We start from the raw sequence: 17932 nt of genomic DNA on the forward strand, positions 1-17932 counted from the left end.
AGTCTCTTAACTTTCACACGCTCCAGCTGGGGGCTGAGGAGATGCTTGGAATGCCTCTCCCCCTCCCTATAACCTTGAAGCTCCCTTCCAGGATCCTCCTCGCTCATGCCTTCCATCACAGCTGAGGAGGATATCCAGGAAGGGTAGCATGTTGTTGTTTTTTTTCCTCTCTGGTGAATTTTATTCCTTTGAAGATGTTGTTGATGGTTTCATGTGTCTTCTCTAGTTGTTCCTTTTTTATTATAACAAAGGCGTCATCTACATATCGGATCCATACTTTAGTTGTGAGGAAGTGCTATACCTTCTAGGCGTTGCATTACAATCTCTGCTATGAGTCCTGACAGTGGTGATCCCATGGATGTGCCTTTGATATGTTGGTATATTTGTCCATCAAACTGAAAATAGGTGGTGAGGCAGAGGTTGATGAGGTCCATGATTCTGAGTATTTCGATCTGGGTGAATTTGGTTAAGTCGGGTGTGTTGCTGTAGTATTGCTGATATGGATTCTTTCGCTAGTTCTGGGTTTATGGACATAAAGAGTGCTGTGACATCAAATGAGACTATATTCGCCTCTAATGAAAGATGCAGTTGGCACACAAGATGAAGCTGTGCAACAGCCCCCCTAGCCATGGCTGCCACCTGCTCATCAAGCAGGAGCTGTGAGTGTAGGAGGATCCCCAAATTGCTCACCAACTCTGTCCAGGGGAGTACCACCCCATCCAGAATCAAAGCTGACATGTCACCAGCCTCTGGGGGCAAAAACCCAAAGCCACTCTGTCTTGCCAGAGTTGAGTCCAAGTCGGTTCCTCCCCACCCAGAAACTCACAGCCCTTCAGGCATGCCTCAATAGCATCACTTGCCCAGCCAAGGTATAGATGTATAACTGGGAAGCATCAGGATACTGATGATACTGTATCCCATGCCAGCAAATGACCTCACCCAACTGTTTCATGTAGATGTTGAGAGGAGAGAGCCCTGAGGCACTCCGCATTGCAGGGACCTAGGGTTCGACCTCTCCCCCCCCAACTCTGACTGAAACTGGCCATGAAGAAAGGAGAACCACTGCAGAACAGTGCCTCTCATCCCATCCCCCAAAGCCAGGTCAGGATACCAAGGTTACCAAGGTCAATGTTGTTGAAAATCGCTGAGAGATCCAAGGGGGCCAGGATGGTTGCACTATCCCCATCCTGAGCCCTCCAGAGGTCATCTGCAAGCACAACCAATGCCATCTCAGTCCTGTACCCTGGCCTGAATTCAGACAGAAAAGGGTCCAGATAATCTGCTTCATCCATGCTCTCTGCAGCTGAGCACCAACCACCCTCTCACCAACTTCCCCAAAAACGGAAGGTTGGACACTGGATGAACATTGTCTAAAACAGTTTGTCCAAGGATGGCCCTTTAACAAGGGGTCGCACCACCACCTCCTTCAGGGCAGGCAGTACCACTCCCTCCTGCAAAGAGGCATTAACCATCGCTTGGACCCAACCACATGCCACCTCCCGGAAGGTCTTAACCCTTAAGTGTGGGTCCAGAAAACAGGTGGTCAAATCACATCCACAAGGACCCTGTCAACTTCCTTGGGACCAACCAACTCGAACTCCTCCCAAATAGCAGGGCTTAGATACATCTTGGTTACTTCTAAAGGATCTGCCGAACCAGAATCCAACTCTGGACGAAGTTGAGTTACTTTGTTTAGCAGATGCTGAGAATATTCCTCACAGCAGTCCTATAGGAGTTCCCCTGGCTCCTCCTTACCCAGGAGGGACCTGGTAACCTATCTGCAGATGCAGTAAGGACAGAGAAGGAAGTGCATCTTGCCCCCCTTATCGCCACAAGGTAAGTCCTAATAAAGGCTCTAACTTGTGCTTGGTTGACTTCACTCTGTATTCCTGGAAGACACCAAATCATGGAAGGAAGCTTACAATGTAATGAAAAGGTGGAGAGACTATAAAATGCGATTGATTGATTTAGGGTAGCTTTTCTACTACAGTTACAGGCACAGAAACAGGATATGTCAATACTAGCAGCCAAGTAGAAAATTGTGTTAATGGAAGCCACAAAGCTTAAGCAAATAAAATGTCAATTTAGTCATAGGTGTTACTGTAATTTGTATCTCTCTTCACCACAGCTGATATCACAGATAAAAACTATAACTATTATTGAAAGAATAAACCACACAAGTAACATAAAATGTTAATGAAACCTTTATTATGTAACAGCACTTCAGTGCATTCTATCACCTATTAAAACAGAGCTTCATTATGGCACTAAATGAAATCTTAACCAATTCTCACATCTTTTAAAATACATATTATGGAGAGGGGCAGCAGTGGAAAAGTAATTAGTATTACACAATACAAGGAAAATATTTATTCTTAAATCTTGGATTTCCATGTTATTGCACTTTTCCTATATAATTGGTAAGTTTGTTACCTTGCCTTTAACACTATAATACATCAGGTTTTTTTTAAAAAATAAAAAAGTAGTACAAAATCTACAGGCATTACAGTGGAACTATACAACTCTCTCGTGTTTCATCTGCCCCTGATCAAGTTTAACAGTTGACCATCAATTTAACAGAACCAAATGAAGATATTAAAGAAATGCAGTGCTATTTAAGCCCCTGAGGGAGTTTCATATGCAAATGTGCTCTTATTCTCTCCCTGGAGAAAAATAAACCAGTAATAAGGTTTTAAAAAGGATAACTTCTGACTAAGAGATAGTGGATACAGAGAAAGCATTATGTACATCTCTAAAAATGAAAGGAGCTCAGCACAAAAACACATTAAATAAAGAGGCAGTGCTGATGTTCCTCTCATTAAGTCTATCACTCTGGAAGAAAAAGAAGAGGAAGAAGATGATTCAAGTATCTCTTCTGACTTTCCAAGCCCTGGCAATGGGAAGGGAAGGAATAGAAAAAAGAGCTAACCAAAAAGAAGTGCTTAAAAAAAGGTAAATGGAAGAGCTTGTTTTGTAATTGGACAAGCTAGAATAGTGTGCATTGCACAATCAAGCCACTAGGAATAAATGATGGAGGTGAGACCAAAAAAAAAAAATGTCAGTTGCCACAATCCACTTTATTACATAGCAATGTGACTGGCAGCAGCAATGCACCAGCAAGCTAAGGATAGCACTTCAGCACTACAACAACACAGACTTACCCTGAATTCAAGCCTTGCTTTAGAAGCTAAAATGTAGCTCACATAACTCCTATGTAGTGTTTGTCCAGAACTTAAGATGGCCAGTTCCCAAATCAAAACTGACTTATCCAAGCAATGAAACAACTTCAGATAGTTTCACCTATGAACCATCAATTACTAGCACCAATATAGATAATTTGATCCTGCCAGCTCTAATTTCTGCAGTTATATCTGTTTTGTAAACTAGCTGGATTTCCTTTGACCTGTATACATAACAAATTAATCTTATGGAGCACCTGCTTTAGCCATTTAGTTGGTAGCAACATGTAAACCTTGCGTAGTACAGTTCAGTAAATAAAATATCCTTCTGAGTATAAAAAAATTGGGTGATAAAATTAACCAAGTTTTAATGGGAGCAGGGAGAGGAGTTATAAGCAATCATAACTAGAGCATTTTAGAGATCTGATACTATACTTTTGTCAGTTCTCTTTGACTCTTGGTTTTATGCTTGCTGACAGCTGTTATCATTCACAATACTATGGATGATACCATATTTTGCTCCTATACCTCCAGCTGTGAAAATATTTAGTGTTTATAGTATATGCTGCATTTCTCATGCCACAATAGTTGTAATAACACTAGGAAAACTCACAAACTTGCTAATAAGAAATAGAATGTATGCTTTAAATCAAATCCTAATATATTTTAACTAGTAGCATCTTTAGCAACAAAAACACTCATCTGTTTTCTGCTTTGAAGTATATCAGCAGATATTAAATCTGTTTGGGGGCTGATAAAAGCACAAATAAAAATATATTCCCAGCAGAAAAGTGCATGCATGTTTTATACTGAGAAGCGATACAGCTGATTTTATGTCAGTGGGGAAGACAGCCCCAAAAAGAGCATGGTTTGATGACTACTTTTTTTAAAGGCACAAGATAAACAGTGAAAAAGTAGCTGATTGATAAAAGCTATACACAATGTGTTCAAAGACAGCTTCATTTTATATTACATAAACTATTTTTATACTTCCAAAAATACTGACCAAGATGCTCCTAATTCTAAACAAGGTCACAAGCCACCATAGCACAAACAAAAGATATAAGTAATACTGTCAAGTGACTGGAATGGTGGTCCAAAAATACATATGTGACAATTTTAGAACTACTTATTTGAGAAAAGGTGCTTTTGTGTAACGTTGGCAGCTATGGCTGCCTATTCTGGTTCCATTTGCCAAATGCTACAATTTATGGACAGAAGTGCCAAAACAATTTTAGACTGCCACAGAACGATGAATGCCACAGTCAGAAGCAGTCATTTTAAAAGCATGATTCTGATTTTATTGCACACACAATGGTTTAGTTAGCCACTGAGTAATACTGCAGGGCTACTTTTGGTTTTAGTGATTTATATAAATAGGGAAGAGGCCACATTTCTGCTTTATACAAGAGAAGGTGCCTCCTAGAAAAAATGATTAGGTTTGCACAGCACACAGCAGGCTGTCCTATGTCAATGGGACCAGTGTATGTCTCATGGTATACAGAAGAAGGAAAATGGTATTTCACATTCTCCAAATGCTTGAAGAAACATTGGTAGTTGGTCCCTTTCGCTATTTGTGCCAGGTGCACTGCATTTCAGCCTACACCTTCTTAAAATATTATTGTACTAAGAAACTAATTTGTGTATAAACAATTGCAAAGAACTCTTTGTGTTGGAGTATGTAAATTACATGAGAAAGAACCCTCTTTTCTCCCCATATGCTCCTTACAATGGATTAACACAGTAAAATGATAAACCCCAAAGAAGGAAATGATGGTCAGACACATCCACAGAAAAGTGACAGGTTTCTCTTAGATAGTCTTCAAAGGAATGACTTAAAAATACAAAGCTGACAAAAATGTTTTAAAATGGCCGGTTAATATTAGAGTTTAAAACAGTCATTGCCTTTATATTTAAATTCAGAGGGGAAAAAAAGAAAAAACTGCCTTGATTAAAAACATCTAGTTGTCCACTGGGTACAGGCAATAGTTGTTACTCATCTTTTTATTTCTATATATGAACAGCCTTCGGGTGGAGTACCTGTCTTACTGAAAGTTTGTAAAGTAATAGTAATAATAAAATAAGGCCATTTTCACTTACTAAGGATTTCCCCAAAAGCACTTGGTTCACGTATGACAGAGAGCTTATATTTTGGGATATTCTTGCAGTGAGGCTTTCCCATTATAGAGCTTTGATCCCATTGTGTAAACTATACCAGATATTATCAGAAGTCTAAATTAATTCACAGCTCTCTATACTGCAAAAATTAGATTACCCTCCCTTTGGAAGAGACACCATCTTATTTCTTCCAATCATCCACATGCATGTGTGTGACATTCAGAAAGGCTGATGTACATGGATCTAGCTAGCAGACTATAGCGTAAGATGCAACTGTGCTGACTGCCAGACTTCTGAACTTAACAGTGCTTTTTGCCTTTACTGGAACCTGAATGGATAAGTAAAACTCCTTCCAAACTGGGGTCTAAATTCCCAGTCTTCTAATTTATTTTTTAAGAAAAAAGGAAGCACTGGCAAGCTGCATTAGTAGTGTATATTGAAAATAGAAGTCTCTGGCTGCTATTTAAAGGTAGAATTTCAATCATCTCACCTGAACACTCAATTTTTGGCTGGTCTGTTCCAAAGAGCCACTGAGTTGCCAGTGGCAAAGTGGGGACCTGGGTTCTCACATAACTGAACAAATTCATAATGTCTTCAAGTGGAATCATCCAGTCCTTTGTTTAACTGCTCAGAGTACAATTTGCAAAGTCTATCCATTATTCCCTGCAACATAGGTTGGACTATGCCCAAGAGAGGGCGCTGGGAAGGGTCCCCATCCCAACAGGCTTCCATCAGCTGCCAGCATTCCTCATCAAAAATGGGAAGACGTTCAGGGCGAACACCTAAGAAGAGAATAAAGAACGTGTTATCCAATGAAAGTGAGAAGTTAATCCTTTGATTTTTGCTATTTCAAGTTTAATTTATAATGGTAAAAAATTGCAGCAATTTTGTTCTGTTATTTCTGGAAATAAATCTCATCCAAAGTTTTATAATGAGTAAAGTCTTTGAGACAACACATTATTTGGGAGCTGTGGGAATCTGGATGCGGAAAAAGAGGTTGAGGCTCAACCCTAATAAAACTGAGTGGCAATGGATTTGGGGGCCATGGTGTTCTAGAGAGCTTCCAGAGTTAATCCTGGATGAGCTGCACTTCCTCAGACAACTAGTGCATAATGTCAGGGTCCTCTAGGCTTGTGGCTCCTGCTCAAAGAGCAAGTGGCAACCATGGTTAGTAGGGCCTTTGCACAATTTCATCTAATATGCCAACTGTGCCCATTTCTGGATTGGGAGGCCTTGCTCACAGTCACTAACGTCTCAGCCACCTCTCACTTGGACTGTTACAATATGCTTTATATGGGCTGCTCTTGAAGACCTCTCAGAAGCTTCAGCTGGTCAAAAATATGGCAGCACAAGTTGTTATCAATGCAGTTTAGTAGGCTTATGTAACACTGCTACCCTGTGACCTGCACTGGTTACCAGTGGTCTTCTGGGCGCAATCCAAAGTGCTGGTGGTTATCTATAAAGCCCTGCATGACACAGGATCTAGATATTTGCCTGCCCTGTGCAATAACACTCCCCTTCTTCCAAGATTCAGATGGCCCTGATCCTATCAGCCTTTAGCTTTTCCCCCAGGCACTGGGCAAGCCCATTTTAGTGTATGCTGTGTGATTAAGAGTAGACTTCAGCAAATTCCTGTTGAACAAAGACACTACCTTAGTAGTCATTGTCAGACTGAAGATTTACTGCATTATTAGTCCATGAAAAATACATTGAAAAAAGATGGTCAATCTCTCAGCTCAGTTCAGGTGGGAAAAAAAAAAAGATTTTACCTGATTTTAATTAAATTATGTCACAAAATTTAACACTGTTTGCACTAGCTTCACAGAAGCTTCATTTTAGTCATGTAGAAACATTAGAAAGCATAGGACCAGTGATGGTCACTTGTTTTAATCATATTTTATTTATTGATTTTTAATGTAACAGCCAATGGCCTATGGCCACACACATTTAATAAATAAACATTTAAACTTTTGTCATACCATATCAAATTGCTTGGAGTATCTCAGTCCCTCCAAGTAATTCTCTCTACATGACAAATGCTTGGAGCACTTTACATGTTCACTGTATTCACTATGCATGTCAGAAGTCTATATTTCCAGTATAATAATGCATAAGGGTGCAGCTTGTTCACCATGATGCAAACTGTGAGCAATAGCTTGGCATTGTGGCTGAACAAGAAACTGAAAGTCCTATAGTGGTGCTTAAAAGTTTGTGAATCCCTTTGAATTTTCAATATTTCTGCATAAATATGGCGTAAAACATGATCTGTTCTCCACAGAAGTCCTAAAACTAGATAAAGAGAACCTAACTAAACAAATGAGTCGAAAACATTTATTGAGGAAAATGATCCAAAGCTACATATTTGTGTGTGGCAAAAGTATGTGAACCTCTAGGATTATCAGTTCATTTGAAGGGGAAATTAAAAGTTTCAATCAATGGGATGATAATCAGGTGTGAGTGTGGGAGGTCCTGCCTTATTTAAAGAACAGAATTTGAGGTATTCACTATCAAAATCTGATCTTCACCGCACAGATATGCGGAAGTGTGTCATGGCCTGAACAAAGATTTCTGAGGACCTCCAAAAAAGGTTGGAAAAGGTTACAAAACTAGTTCCAAAGAGTTTGAACTCCAACAATCCACTGTCAGGCAAATCATGTACAAATGGAGGCAGTTCAGTACCACTGTTACCCTCCTCCGGAGTGGTCGACCAACCAAGAACGTACCAAGAGCAAGTCATGTAATACTCCAGGAAGTCTCAAAGAACCCCAGGGTAACATGTAAGGAACTAAAGACCTCTCTTGCATTGGTGAATGTCAGTGTTCATGAGACTACCACCAGGAGAACACTGAACACAGTGATGTGCATGGCAGGGTTGCAAGGAGAAAGCCACTACTCTCTAAAAAGAACATTCCTGCCCATCCATAGTTTGCAAAAGAACATTTGGATAAGCCAGAAGGCTATTGGAAGAATGTGCTGTGGACAGAGACCAAAACAGAACTTTTTGGCTTGAATGAAAAGAATTCTGTTTGGCAAAAGGCAAACACTGCATTCCAGCAATAAGAACCTTTTCCCATCCATGAAACGTGGTGGTGGCAGTATCATGGTTTTGGCCCACTTTGCTGCCTCTTGCCAGAATTGCTTGCCATCATTGATGGAACTATGAATTCTGAATTGTACTAGCAACTTCTATAGGAAAATGTCACAGCATCTGTCTGTGAACTGAAGCTCAAGAGAAAGTGGGTCACGCAGCAAGACAATGACCCAAAACACCCAAGTTGTACAATCAAAGAATGGCTAAAGCAGAAGAGAGCTAATATTTTGGAATGGCCAAGTCAAAGTCCTGACCTTAATCCTACAGAAATGTTGTGGAAGGATCTGAAGTGGGCAGTTCATACAAGAAAGCCCACCAACATCCCTGAGTTGAACCTGTTCTATAAGGAGAAATGGGCCAAATTCCTCCAAGCTGATATGCAGGTGTGATCAACAGATCAGAAATATCTAGCTGCCGTTATTGCTGCCCAAGGAGGGCACACCAATTACTGAAAGTGAAGGTTCACATACTTTTGCTACATACAAATATGTATCTTTGGAATATTTTCCTCAATAAATAAATGAACAAGTATAATGTTTTTGACTCCTTTGTTTAATTGGGTTTTCTTTATCTAGTTTTAGAACTTGTGTGGAGAACAGGTCATGTTTTAGGTCATATTTATGACCTAAATTCAAAAGGGTTCACAAACTTTTAAGCACCATTGTACTTCACATCACCAAACAATTTCTTTCAGCTACCTAAATCTACCACTGTGGCAACAGTAAACAGGCAGCATTACCAAGAGATGCAAGAGCATTTCTATTACTTCAACACTATTTATAATTCTTATAATTTGCAGTGGGTATACATTTATAGAAGAATGGTAAAATAGTCTACATGGTTTATTCCTGTAAACATACCAAGATACTAAAGTGAAGTATACAATAGACATACTATAAGACATATTGAAGGTTGCCACCATATTAAAATGAGTGCTATGGAGCCTTCTATTTCCCTCTTCATGTTGAAATCATCTTCCACTAAGATAGCTTGGATATAGGAAAAGAGATTAAAAGTTTAGGATACTTACACACTAATCTTTTTGCTGGTTTGGACTTCATTCACACTCTGAAACGCTATGAGGGCAGAATCTGGCCAGCAGACATTTACTTTAGGAAGTTCTGTGTATTCACCACTGCTTCACAATTTGATATCATGTATTTTTGTTGCGGCTATGCCTACCTTTTCGTACGTTGTTCCAAAGATGATCTTTGCTTGCACATCTCTCAAAGGCCTCTGGTAATTTCACATGTCCCGAACAGATGTACCAGAATAAGATGCCAAATGCATATACGTCCACAGAGTTATCATATTTCCCTGTGATAGAAGAGCAAGAAATTTTGGTTGAAAACTACTCCCACATATTCACCCCCATGAGATACTCTAGTATGACAATAGCAGCACATTGAAAGGAGGCTCTGGCACAAACTGTTATTATCACAAATGTGACAACCTGGGCCACACACACATTTAAATATTCTTATATCCCTCTCTTGGATCAAGTAATAATTAACCAATCAGAAATGCCCTTTTTTAGACCAAATGGTACTGAGTTCACTGACCACTTGATTTCATGGATTTGCATACTGAGAATCTACATACCAGATTCACACATACTGTATATGGTTTACAATATTCTGGCTATGTACCTTTACAATAAGAAATAATTCCCTCAAAAAGGTTAATTTAAACTAGAAGCCAGGACACATTACACTGAAGTGCAAACTGGTTTATTGACAGTGCTGGAGGCAAAGACAGGCCTAAAGAGAGATGGAGTTACAGACCCTATTTATAGACTTATGCAAATTAGAATTTACATATGATTGGATTTGGCAGCCAGGTATTTCATTGAATATAACCGAACATGTGCCTAGTAAGATCAGTGAGGCTATTAGGGTATAACTATGAGGTAATAGGATAAGACTACAAAGACAAGGGGGGTTTAAAAGAACAAAGAGACAGTATTTCACGAACATAGTTTCTTTCTAGGGAGTTACTTTCTTTTGCTTTCCCAGAGCTCTGCTCACTTCTCATCTTTTCCCAATTTATCAACATTCCTTAGTCTTCTAAATGTTGTATAACTAAGCAGCCATTGTAATTTTCCTAGGGAAATGGTTTTTGCAATGGAGTAGTTGCCTAGTTTGACACCAGATAACTAAGTCAGTGTTCTCCCTGGGAAAAGTGTATTTAGGTTAGGGGCTTTTAACTCCCCCCCATCTTAAATTCCCTCAGTATTCAAAAACAGTTACTCAGAACACAATGATGAAAATTAGACTAGCTATACCATTCATGGATTACATTTTCACATTTTGATATATTGCTAACATTAAATTAAATTGTTTCTTATTTGTACCTCAATACAATATCCAAGGATTACCCAAAGTTCTTTCAATTATTTCATTTGTTTGGTAGTTTTAGGCAGCAAGGTAAAAAATGAGAGAATCTCTCTGGTGGCCCCAAATTATGAAATGTCATCCTTGAAATTAACTCCATTTTTAATGTTTTGCAAGACCAAGATCTAAGTCCCACAAAGTTCAATGGTTTTACTTCTCCCTGTCAGACACATGTACGTTCCTGACCTAAACAGCATTTTCCTGGTTTTTTTGGGGATATAGATTATTTTACAGAGATTTTACTTCAGAATTCTTCATCACTAACAATAAGATTTGCAGGATAAGTTCACCTGTGAAGAGTTCAGGAGCCATATGGATAGGGGTCCCAACAATACTTCCAGACATCATTGCTTCAGGTTTACAAAATCCCAGATCAGTGATTTTAGCTCTATTGTTTTTATCAAGCTGTAAAGAATGCAAAATGTGTATCAATACAATGATTATCAAAAACATCCTAGTATTTACTCTTTATCACTGCCTTCTACAAACAATCCCAATTTTAAAAGTGTCTTTGGTGAACAAAGTTAAAGTTTATCAAATCTCATACTTTGTCCAGTGGCACCAATTACATGCTCCTGCAAGTAACTAGGTGGAATGTAAAAAAGTAGCCATCTTTGTTGCTCCTATTATAACTTTAGATCATTAGATTTGATATTGGAGGTTCTACTTTTAACTATTAAGCCCAAGAGTCCCATGATCCTTTAAGTTCTTTAAGAAATTTTCAACATATGGTAACACACAACTTCTAATCCTGACCATTAACTGGATAGAACAGAATTCTCTTATGAAACAAAACAAACATTCTTTCAATCCATTCAGTTTTACCACTAGTACAACCAGAGTATTACAGTGGTTAAGGTATAGGATTAAGACCATGGAAACCCACCTTTAAATCCACATTCAGCCATGGAAGTTTACTGGGCAACCTTAGCCTAACCTATACCCAATCTATCGCATAGTGTTATTGCTAGGGGAAAAAATGAAGGAAGGAGCACTATGCATACTGCCCTGAGTTTCTGGAGAAAAGGGGGAATATAAATAACAAACTAATAATTAAAAGCATCATGTAAATTTGATGCAATTATTTTTATTTTGCACAACAGGGATAATGAGCTGTTACCCTTCTTGAGCCATCTGGATATAGTGACAGTTTATCCCTTACTTGGCTATATCCCATATTGGCTACTGTATTGCAACATGCTCTATATAGATTACCCTTAAAGGATGTCCACAAATTGTAATTGCACTGTTAGCCAGTGCAAAATACAGGTATCATAAATCTGTAAGGGTTACCAATTGCTTATTGTGCACAAAATGTTGGTATTAACCTTTAAACAATTTAGGATCTCTCTACCTGAAAGACCCCATCTCCAGTTATGACCTTGTCTAAGATCTGTAGGAAAGGCCCGTTGTCACAGGACTCTCTTATCTAGAATTAGTAGAAGGTATTCTCTTGTTATGGAATGCACTTCCTGAAGAACTACATTTGGCCCTCGCTCTCTCAGCTTTCAGAAAATCTGTAAAGATGCATCTCTTCCACCAGGTTTTTAACTGTTAATCTTTTTCAGTATTAAATTTAATAAGTATTGTATTAATTGCTTTAGTCACTTGAAGGCCAGACATTTCCTGTTCAGCATTAGGGTCAACAGTCTTAGGAAATTATGCCTCTCTTGTTCTTTAATTTTCTATATATAGAAAAGGTATGTTTTCTGCTTCAGTGATACAAAGATGACTTTCCTCTATTTTACAATAACGATCATCATGATTTTTATATAAAAGCAAAGCAGATTTCAGGGAATGACTCAAATAAAACCACTGTTTTATCTACAGATGTTTCATTTTACTTCAGCAAAGAATATAAAATCACAGGCAGAAAATTATTCCTTACCAGTACATTTTTAAGTTTGATGTCTCTATGAACAAGCCCCTGGCTATGAAGAAAACGAATCCCCTCAACTACATCCAGTGCAATCTGTAATCTTGTCTCCAGTGTCAAACCAGCCTAAGTGAAAAGAAAACTCTCTTTTAACAATCTCTTAATGGGATTAGTACCTCCAACTATTAAGAAGTGGTTCTTGTATATGATGAGAGGTTTTTTAATGAAATGTTCCCTTAGGAGAATGGCTTCCTCCCAGAAGATTAGTTGAAGAGGTCACAGCGTGGTTCTGCTTGTACTATTCTACTTCATTCTGCTAGGCTGAATCTGAGTGCTAACTGGAACCAGCTGTGTTACATTACTTCTTTTTTTCTTTCCCAGGCCCAAAACAAACCCTGCCTATTTCATGATAGTTCGTGTGGATTGCTACCTACCAGTCAACCTACATAAAAAAGACCAAAACCATGATTATCCAATGCTGGCTCAATTTCATATAAAGCTTTTTTTATATATTCAGGGAAGTCTATATTTGCGATAAAAAGAGGAAGGAAAAGATTTCAAAGGCAGCTCAATGAGAACCGAGCACACTCAGCAGCCATCTGAGGCAACTGAATATTGAAGGTGGCAGCTGAAAAGTAAGATGGAGTTAGCTGCTTTTTGGAATCTCTGAGACAATAGTGTAGGGAAAATTATAGTCTCCTCCTTGCATTTAGCAGAAAGTTCCAGGAGAAAGGAAGAACACTATTTTTTTTCTCTCTACCCCATTCCTCAATATAATAGTGATATCTGATTATTTAGCACAATGGGGGGAAAATATAGGAACTAGAAAATAAAAATGTTGCTTTTTCACTCCTCATATGAGCCTTAAATAGCCTTATTCCCATTTCCTGACTGGCTGGACATAAACAGGAAACACGGAGATGATAATTTAATCTAAACCAAAAGAACCATACTATCAGAACCATACTTTTGAGTGGAAAGGATTACATGGAGGTGTACATGGAGGTGAGAGCTACCACACATGGCCACTAGTTACACAGGCATTTCATTTTCTTCAAAAAAGTTCCTCCTTACCTTTAATCCTGTATAGAGGTCTCTGTGTAATTGTTCCATTATCAGTAAAACAGCAATACTGGAACCTCCCCCGTAGCTATAATCTATCACTGATCCATGAAGGTCTACCAACCGCTCATGCTTTGGCAGTGACCTAGACGGTGTGTCAAAAATAAGATCGAAGTGGTAATTCTCCCTATTCTATTCCTCAGGAAAAGACAATTACTATCAAAAGAAGTGAAGCATCATAAACAGTTTTTCTTAACTTAGAACATTTTAAGATTGCTTTTCTTCAAGCTATACTTCTAGAAATATGTACTTAGTTTAAAATATTGTTTTTAATCTGTGTTAAGTTGAAAAGATTACAGATAACTATTCTAACTATGAAAATGTGCAAACTACAGCAAAACTGCTAAAAGATTTTATCCATCTTTTCGCCTAGATCTACTCATCTTGATATAGTTTGGCAGACTTCTCTCGATTATTTCCTGTTCATTAACAAAAGTATTTAATTGTACCCACCTCATATAGTGAAATTCCAGCGCAAGATCATTCCAATGCTTCTCATCTGGTGGAACAACAGATTTGAGTGCACATGGGAAGTGTCCCCCCCAGGCGTTACATAGGTACACCACTCCATATTGCCCTCGGCCCAATTCACAGCCTAGTTTGGGTTTACCTGAAACAAATAACAACTTTATCAAAGTAAAGTATTTTCTATAGTCCTTTCTGGTAGCATGCATTCTTCAAGTTTTATTAACTTTAATGCTGCGACTGGAATAATATTAATTTCTGTTTCAGTCCGTACAATTTATAATACCAAAAGGGGTATACTGAATTAGGTACAGTGAAATAATATTGATATAAAGGATAACTGCTTCCTGGCATCTGCACTGTTATTTGGTTTGAATTTTTAAATATATTCCATTATCTTCTGTTGTTATCACGTGCTGTGTTTTTAGTTTATTACATTTTCTATAGTTGCCCTCAAACTTAGTAAAAAATACACCAAGCTATATGCACAACATTTCAACTCGTTCTACTTTGCTTTCACTACTATTTCCAGGTCTAGCATTATCCTTCTACAGGCTAAAGCAGTCTTTTGGTTGCACAATGCCTCCTACTGGAGGAAGAGGGAAGAAGTGATTTTTTAAATTTTTGCCAGTACCCTTCCAGAATTTACTTCCAGAGGAAAAAGTAGACTGCGGGGGGGGAAAAAAAAAAAGCACAATTTCCCCAATCCTGTAGAAAGAATCCTGGGAGTGAAGTTTCATTAATAAACAGTCTAGATTTAAGCCTAAATGCCAGACCACCTATGTCCACTGTAACTTCTAAAGATGTATTCAGAAGTTTGTATTTAAAAGTAAATTTATAATTTTAATTTGAAATCAATCAATTTGGATTGATAAGAATAATTAAAAATGTAAAACATTTAAAATCCTTTTTCTGTTCACCTGATTTGAAGGAATTATTGTAATAAGAATAAGCAGTCGCTGTCTAACTTATTCTACCTGCAACTCCCAACTATATCATACAGTTACCCTATTTTTTTCATTCTTTTAAACATTAATTTAAATAATGTGTTCTCTTAATGTTGCTTCATACTGCGTCAATCAATTTGTACTGAAGCTTCAATTCTGTGATTTTAATTCCAACTCTGTAGCTCCTCTGAGTGCTGTATATAAGAGATTCAGCTGCCCAACACAAATAGCTATCACTGGCAAAGGAGGAACATAGATTAAAGCAACTATGCAAGGAATGGGCTCAACTTAGATATCAGCCAACTTGGGCTATGATTTATTTAAAATATGTAATTACTAATTACATGAATGTGATTTCTGTCTAGAGTCAGAATTAAAACATTAGCCTTCTAAATCATGGTGACTTCTAAATTCTCCAATCATCCTAGTCACTATGTGTACATAATATAAACAAAGCACCATCTACTTGTAAAAGTGAAAATGTTTTAGGAGAAAATGAAGCCAAGCCATTAATAAATAAGAAAAGAGTCATGGCAATGCTCACCATGTAACAAAACATCTTGCAGGGACCTGCTTTCCAGCGAGAGACGGGCAAGGCGAGGGGCATGGTCTTTCCGCACCTTCAACCAAAGATCCTCTGTTTTCTCAAGCCTACCTGAATGGCCAGCCTCTAGCTAACAAAAAATTAATCAAATATAAATACATCCTACAGATCATATCTAGGTAGAATACTCACACATTATTCTACTTCCTACTATATTAAAAAATTAAATAGGGTCCCAACATAATAGTGGTTTGTTTGGAATAATTTCCATGAGAAGAATTTTCTAGAACATTGTTCCTTTCCAAACCATACTTTTTTAAAAAAAAATCTGTTTGATAACCTTATAGTTTAAAAATTGTTATTAGTTATGAATAATGCATTGTTTCCAATGTTGGAGAATTGGTACAGAAATTCCGTCCTGAAATTAAGAGTATGCAAGTGCACCAACTGCTTCTAAAGTTATTAATGGGTTCCTATGAAATGCTTCCTTACTTGCTCTTAACAGCTATTTAGCACATATATAACACAACAGCTATATATATATACACACACACACTCTTCTAATGCCTGCGATTGTTTATTATAATTAATATTCTACTCAGGCATTTGCCTATTCCATATTTGATAAGATAGACTGCAATAGTCTAGCAATTCAATGTCTATTACCTGCCTTCAAACTTCACTAGATTTCACTAACTGCTTGGTTCCATTCTTTTAAAAGGATTTTAGTCCTAGAAATGGAAATTCTATAATTAAGAATCTATAATAGAGTGACAATGAATTTTCCTTAGACCACAATAGGCCTTTAAGATAAAATAAATTAGTAATAAATGAAGTTGGCCAGTGTGAGCACAAAAACATGGGGGGGGGGGGTAAGTTTGTTAAGCCTGCCTGGGAGAATGTTTGGCAGAATTCTGATTAAAAGAATATGACAGTGACAGTGAGCAAGTTATGAGAAGTGCAGTATAAAATGGAGGTATCTCACTTCCATACAACAGTTTGTTTCTGCCCAACCACAGAACCAACAGCAAATGGGTACTGAATCAATGTGGACTGAACTATAAAAGTGAGTGATTGGTAAAAAGGAAGCTGAAGTGTTTTGTCACAGACAGAAAATGAACAAGGATTAAATTGTAAAACAAATACATGAAGGAAGAGTAAAGCAGTCAAGAGGAAGGAAGAGCAAGACCAAAAAGTAAGGATCAGATGGGAGTCTATGAGATCTTGAACAAGAGAGGAATGGAAAGTTTAAAGAACAGGCAATGTATGATGCAGTGCATAAACACAGCAGAAACAAGGAAAGTTTGCAACAAGAAGGTAAGGAAAGGTATAGTAAATGATTCAATGTAAAATCAATTTATCGATGAAAAATCTTTTTTCTTATCTGGTACATCTAATTTCTTACACTTAGTATTTCTTACTCCCCTTCTATGCTTTGCATATTGTTGCTTACATTCAAAGGGAGTAGCATGATAGATATGCATTTATGTGTGAAGTTGTATTACTTATGCAAATTAACTGTGATCTTTCCAAAGTTACCAGATTGAGTTGCCCATATTCATCCTAATTTAAATCTATTACTATCCCTACGTTGTCCCAAAATCCTTCAGTACTGCAAAATTGTTGTTGCACATTTCCTCTTGATGTTTAGCAAGAAATGAAATATATGTATTAAATTTCTAACATGTCTATTAATATCACAAATAACCCAATAACCACACTCCAAGCAGGCTAAAAATTCCACACTCTGCACATAACATCACCATTTTACCAGCATATATTCTATGGCCTTTGGCTGCCAAACAGTTTTAGAAAGTGTGAAATATAGTTGTCTACTTGCAAAAATTAGAAGTAATTATCCCTTGGAGAGCAGGCAACAGGCAGCATCTTCTTCCAACCTCCATTTCCAGCTTCTGCCCATCCCCTTATCTTTGGAGCACAGTTGTAGCTAGTTTATCTACTCTTTTAATGTGGCCCTAGGTACAATGCATAATAATAAATGCAATAGTGTTTATTCCCTGGTAACTTAGAATTGGCAAATGAGCACCACAGTATCATCATTTCCATTTCACCCATTTTAATGGCTAGAATAAACAGCTGCAACACCACATAGTCCTCCAGTTCAATGGAATTCGTACAGTTGGAATTCTTAAAAGGACCACAAGCGATAAGATGGTATCAAAGTGCTCTTTATGAT

At 37.8% G+C, this 17932-nt stretch overlaps 1 protein-coding gene and 1 long non-coding RNA gene across 4 annotated transcripts in view; one reads left to right on the forward strand and one right to left on the reverse strand.

Annotated features, from left to right (window-relative positions):
• The window catches only part of LOC112540043 (uncharacterized), a 37647-nt gene that overhangs the window by 4959 nt on the left and 14756 nt on the right, over positions 1-17932 (forward strand). Inside the window, exon 2 of one of the 3 annotated variants that reach the window (XR_015793457.1) lies at positions 16755-17052. The exons of 1 other annotated variant lie outside the window; for it this stretch is intronic. This is a non-coding gene — a long non-coding RNA (uncharacterized LOC112540043). Of the gene's footprint in view, positions 1-16612; positions 17053-17932 lie in introns of those variants that run through there. One more of the 3 variants, XR_003084092.2, reaches the window with a different exon arrangement.
• Positions 2169-17932, reverse strand: part of DSTYK (dual serine/threonine and tyrosine protein kinase) — a 39647-nt gene continuing 23883 nt past the window's right edge. The window contains exons 7-13 of the mRNA XM_007422722.4: positions 15736-15865; positions 14233-14389; positions 13732-13864; positions 12670-12783; positions 11072-11186; positions 9571-9705; positions 2169-6079 (exon numbers count right to left, since the gene is read on the reverse strand). Of these exons, the coding sequence (XP_007422784.1) occupies positions 5892-6079; positions 9571-9705; positions 11072-11186; positions 12670-12783; positions 13732-13864; positions 14233-14389; positions 15736-15865 (972 nt within the window). The 3' untranslated portion in view covers positions 2169-5891. The remainder of the gene's footprint in view (positions 6080-9570; positions 9706-11071; positions 11187-12669; positions 12784-13731; positions 13865-14232; positions 14390-15735; positions 15866-17932) is intronic.

This window comes from Python bivittatus, unplaced genomic scaffold (assembly GCF_059951505.1).
Source record: "Python bivittatus isolate LINGU-HERP-01145 unplaced genomic scaffold, Pbiv_v1 ctg000700_np1212, whole genome shotgun sequence".
Taxonomy (NCBI): Eukaryota; Metazoa; Chordata; class Lepidosauria; order Squamata; family Pythonidae; genus Python; species Python bivittatus.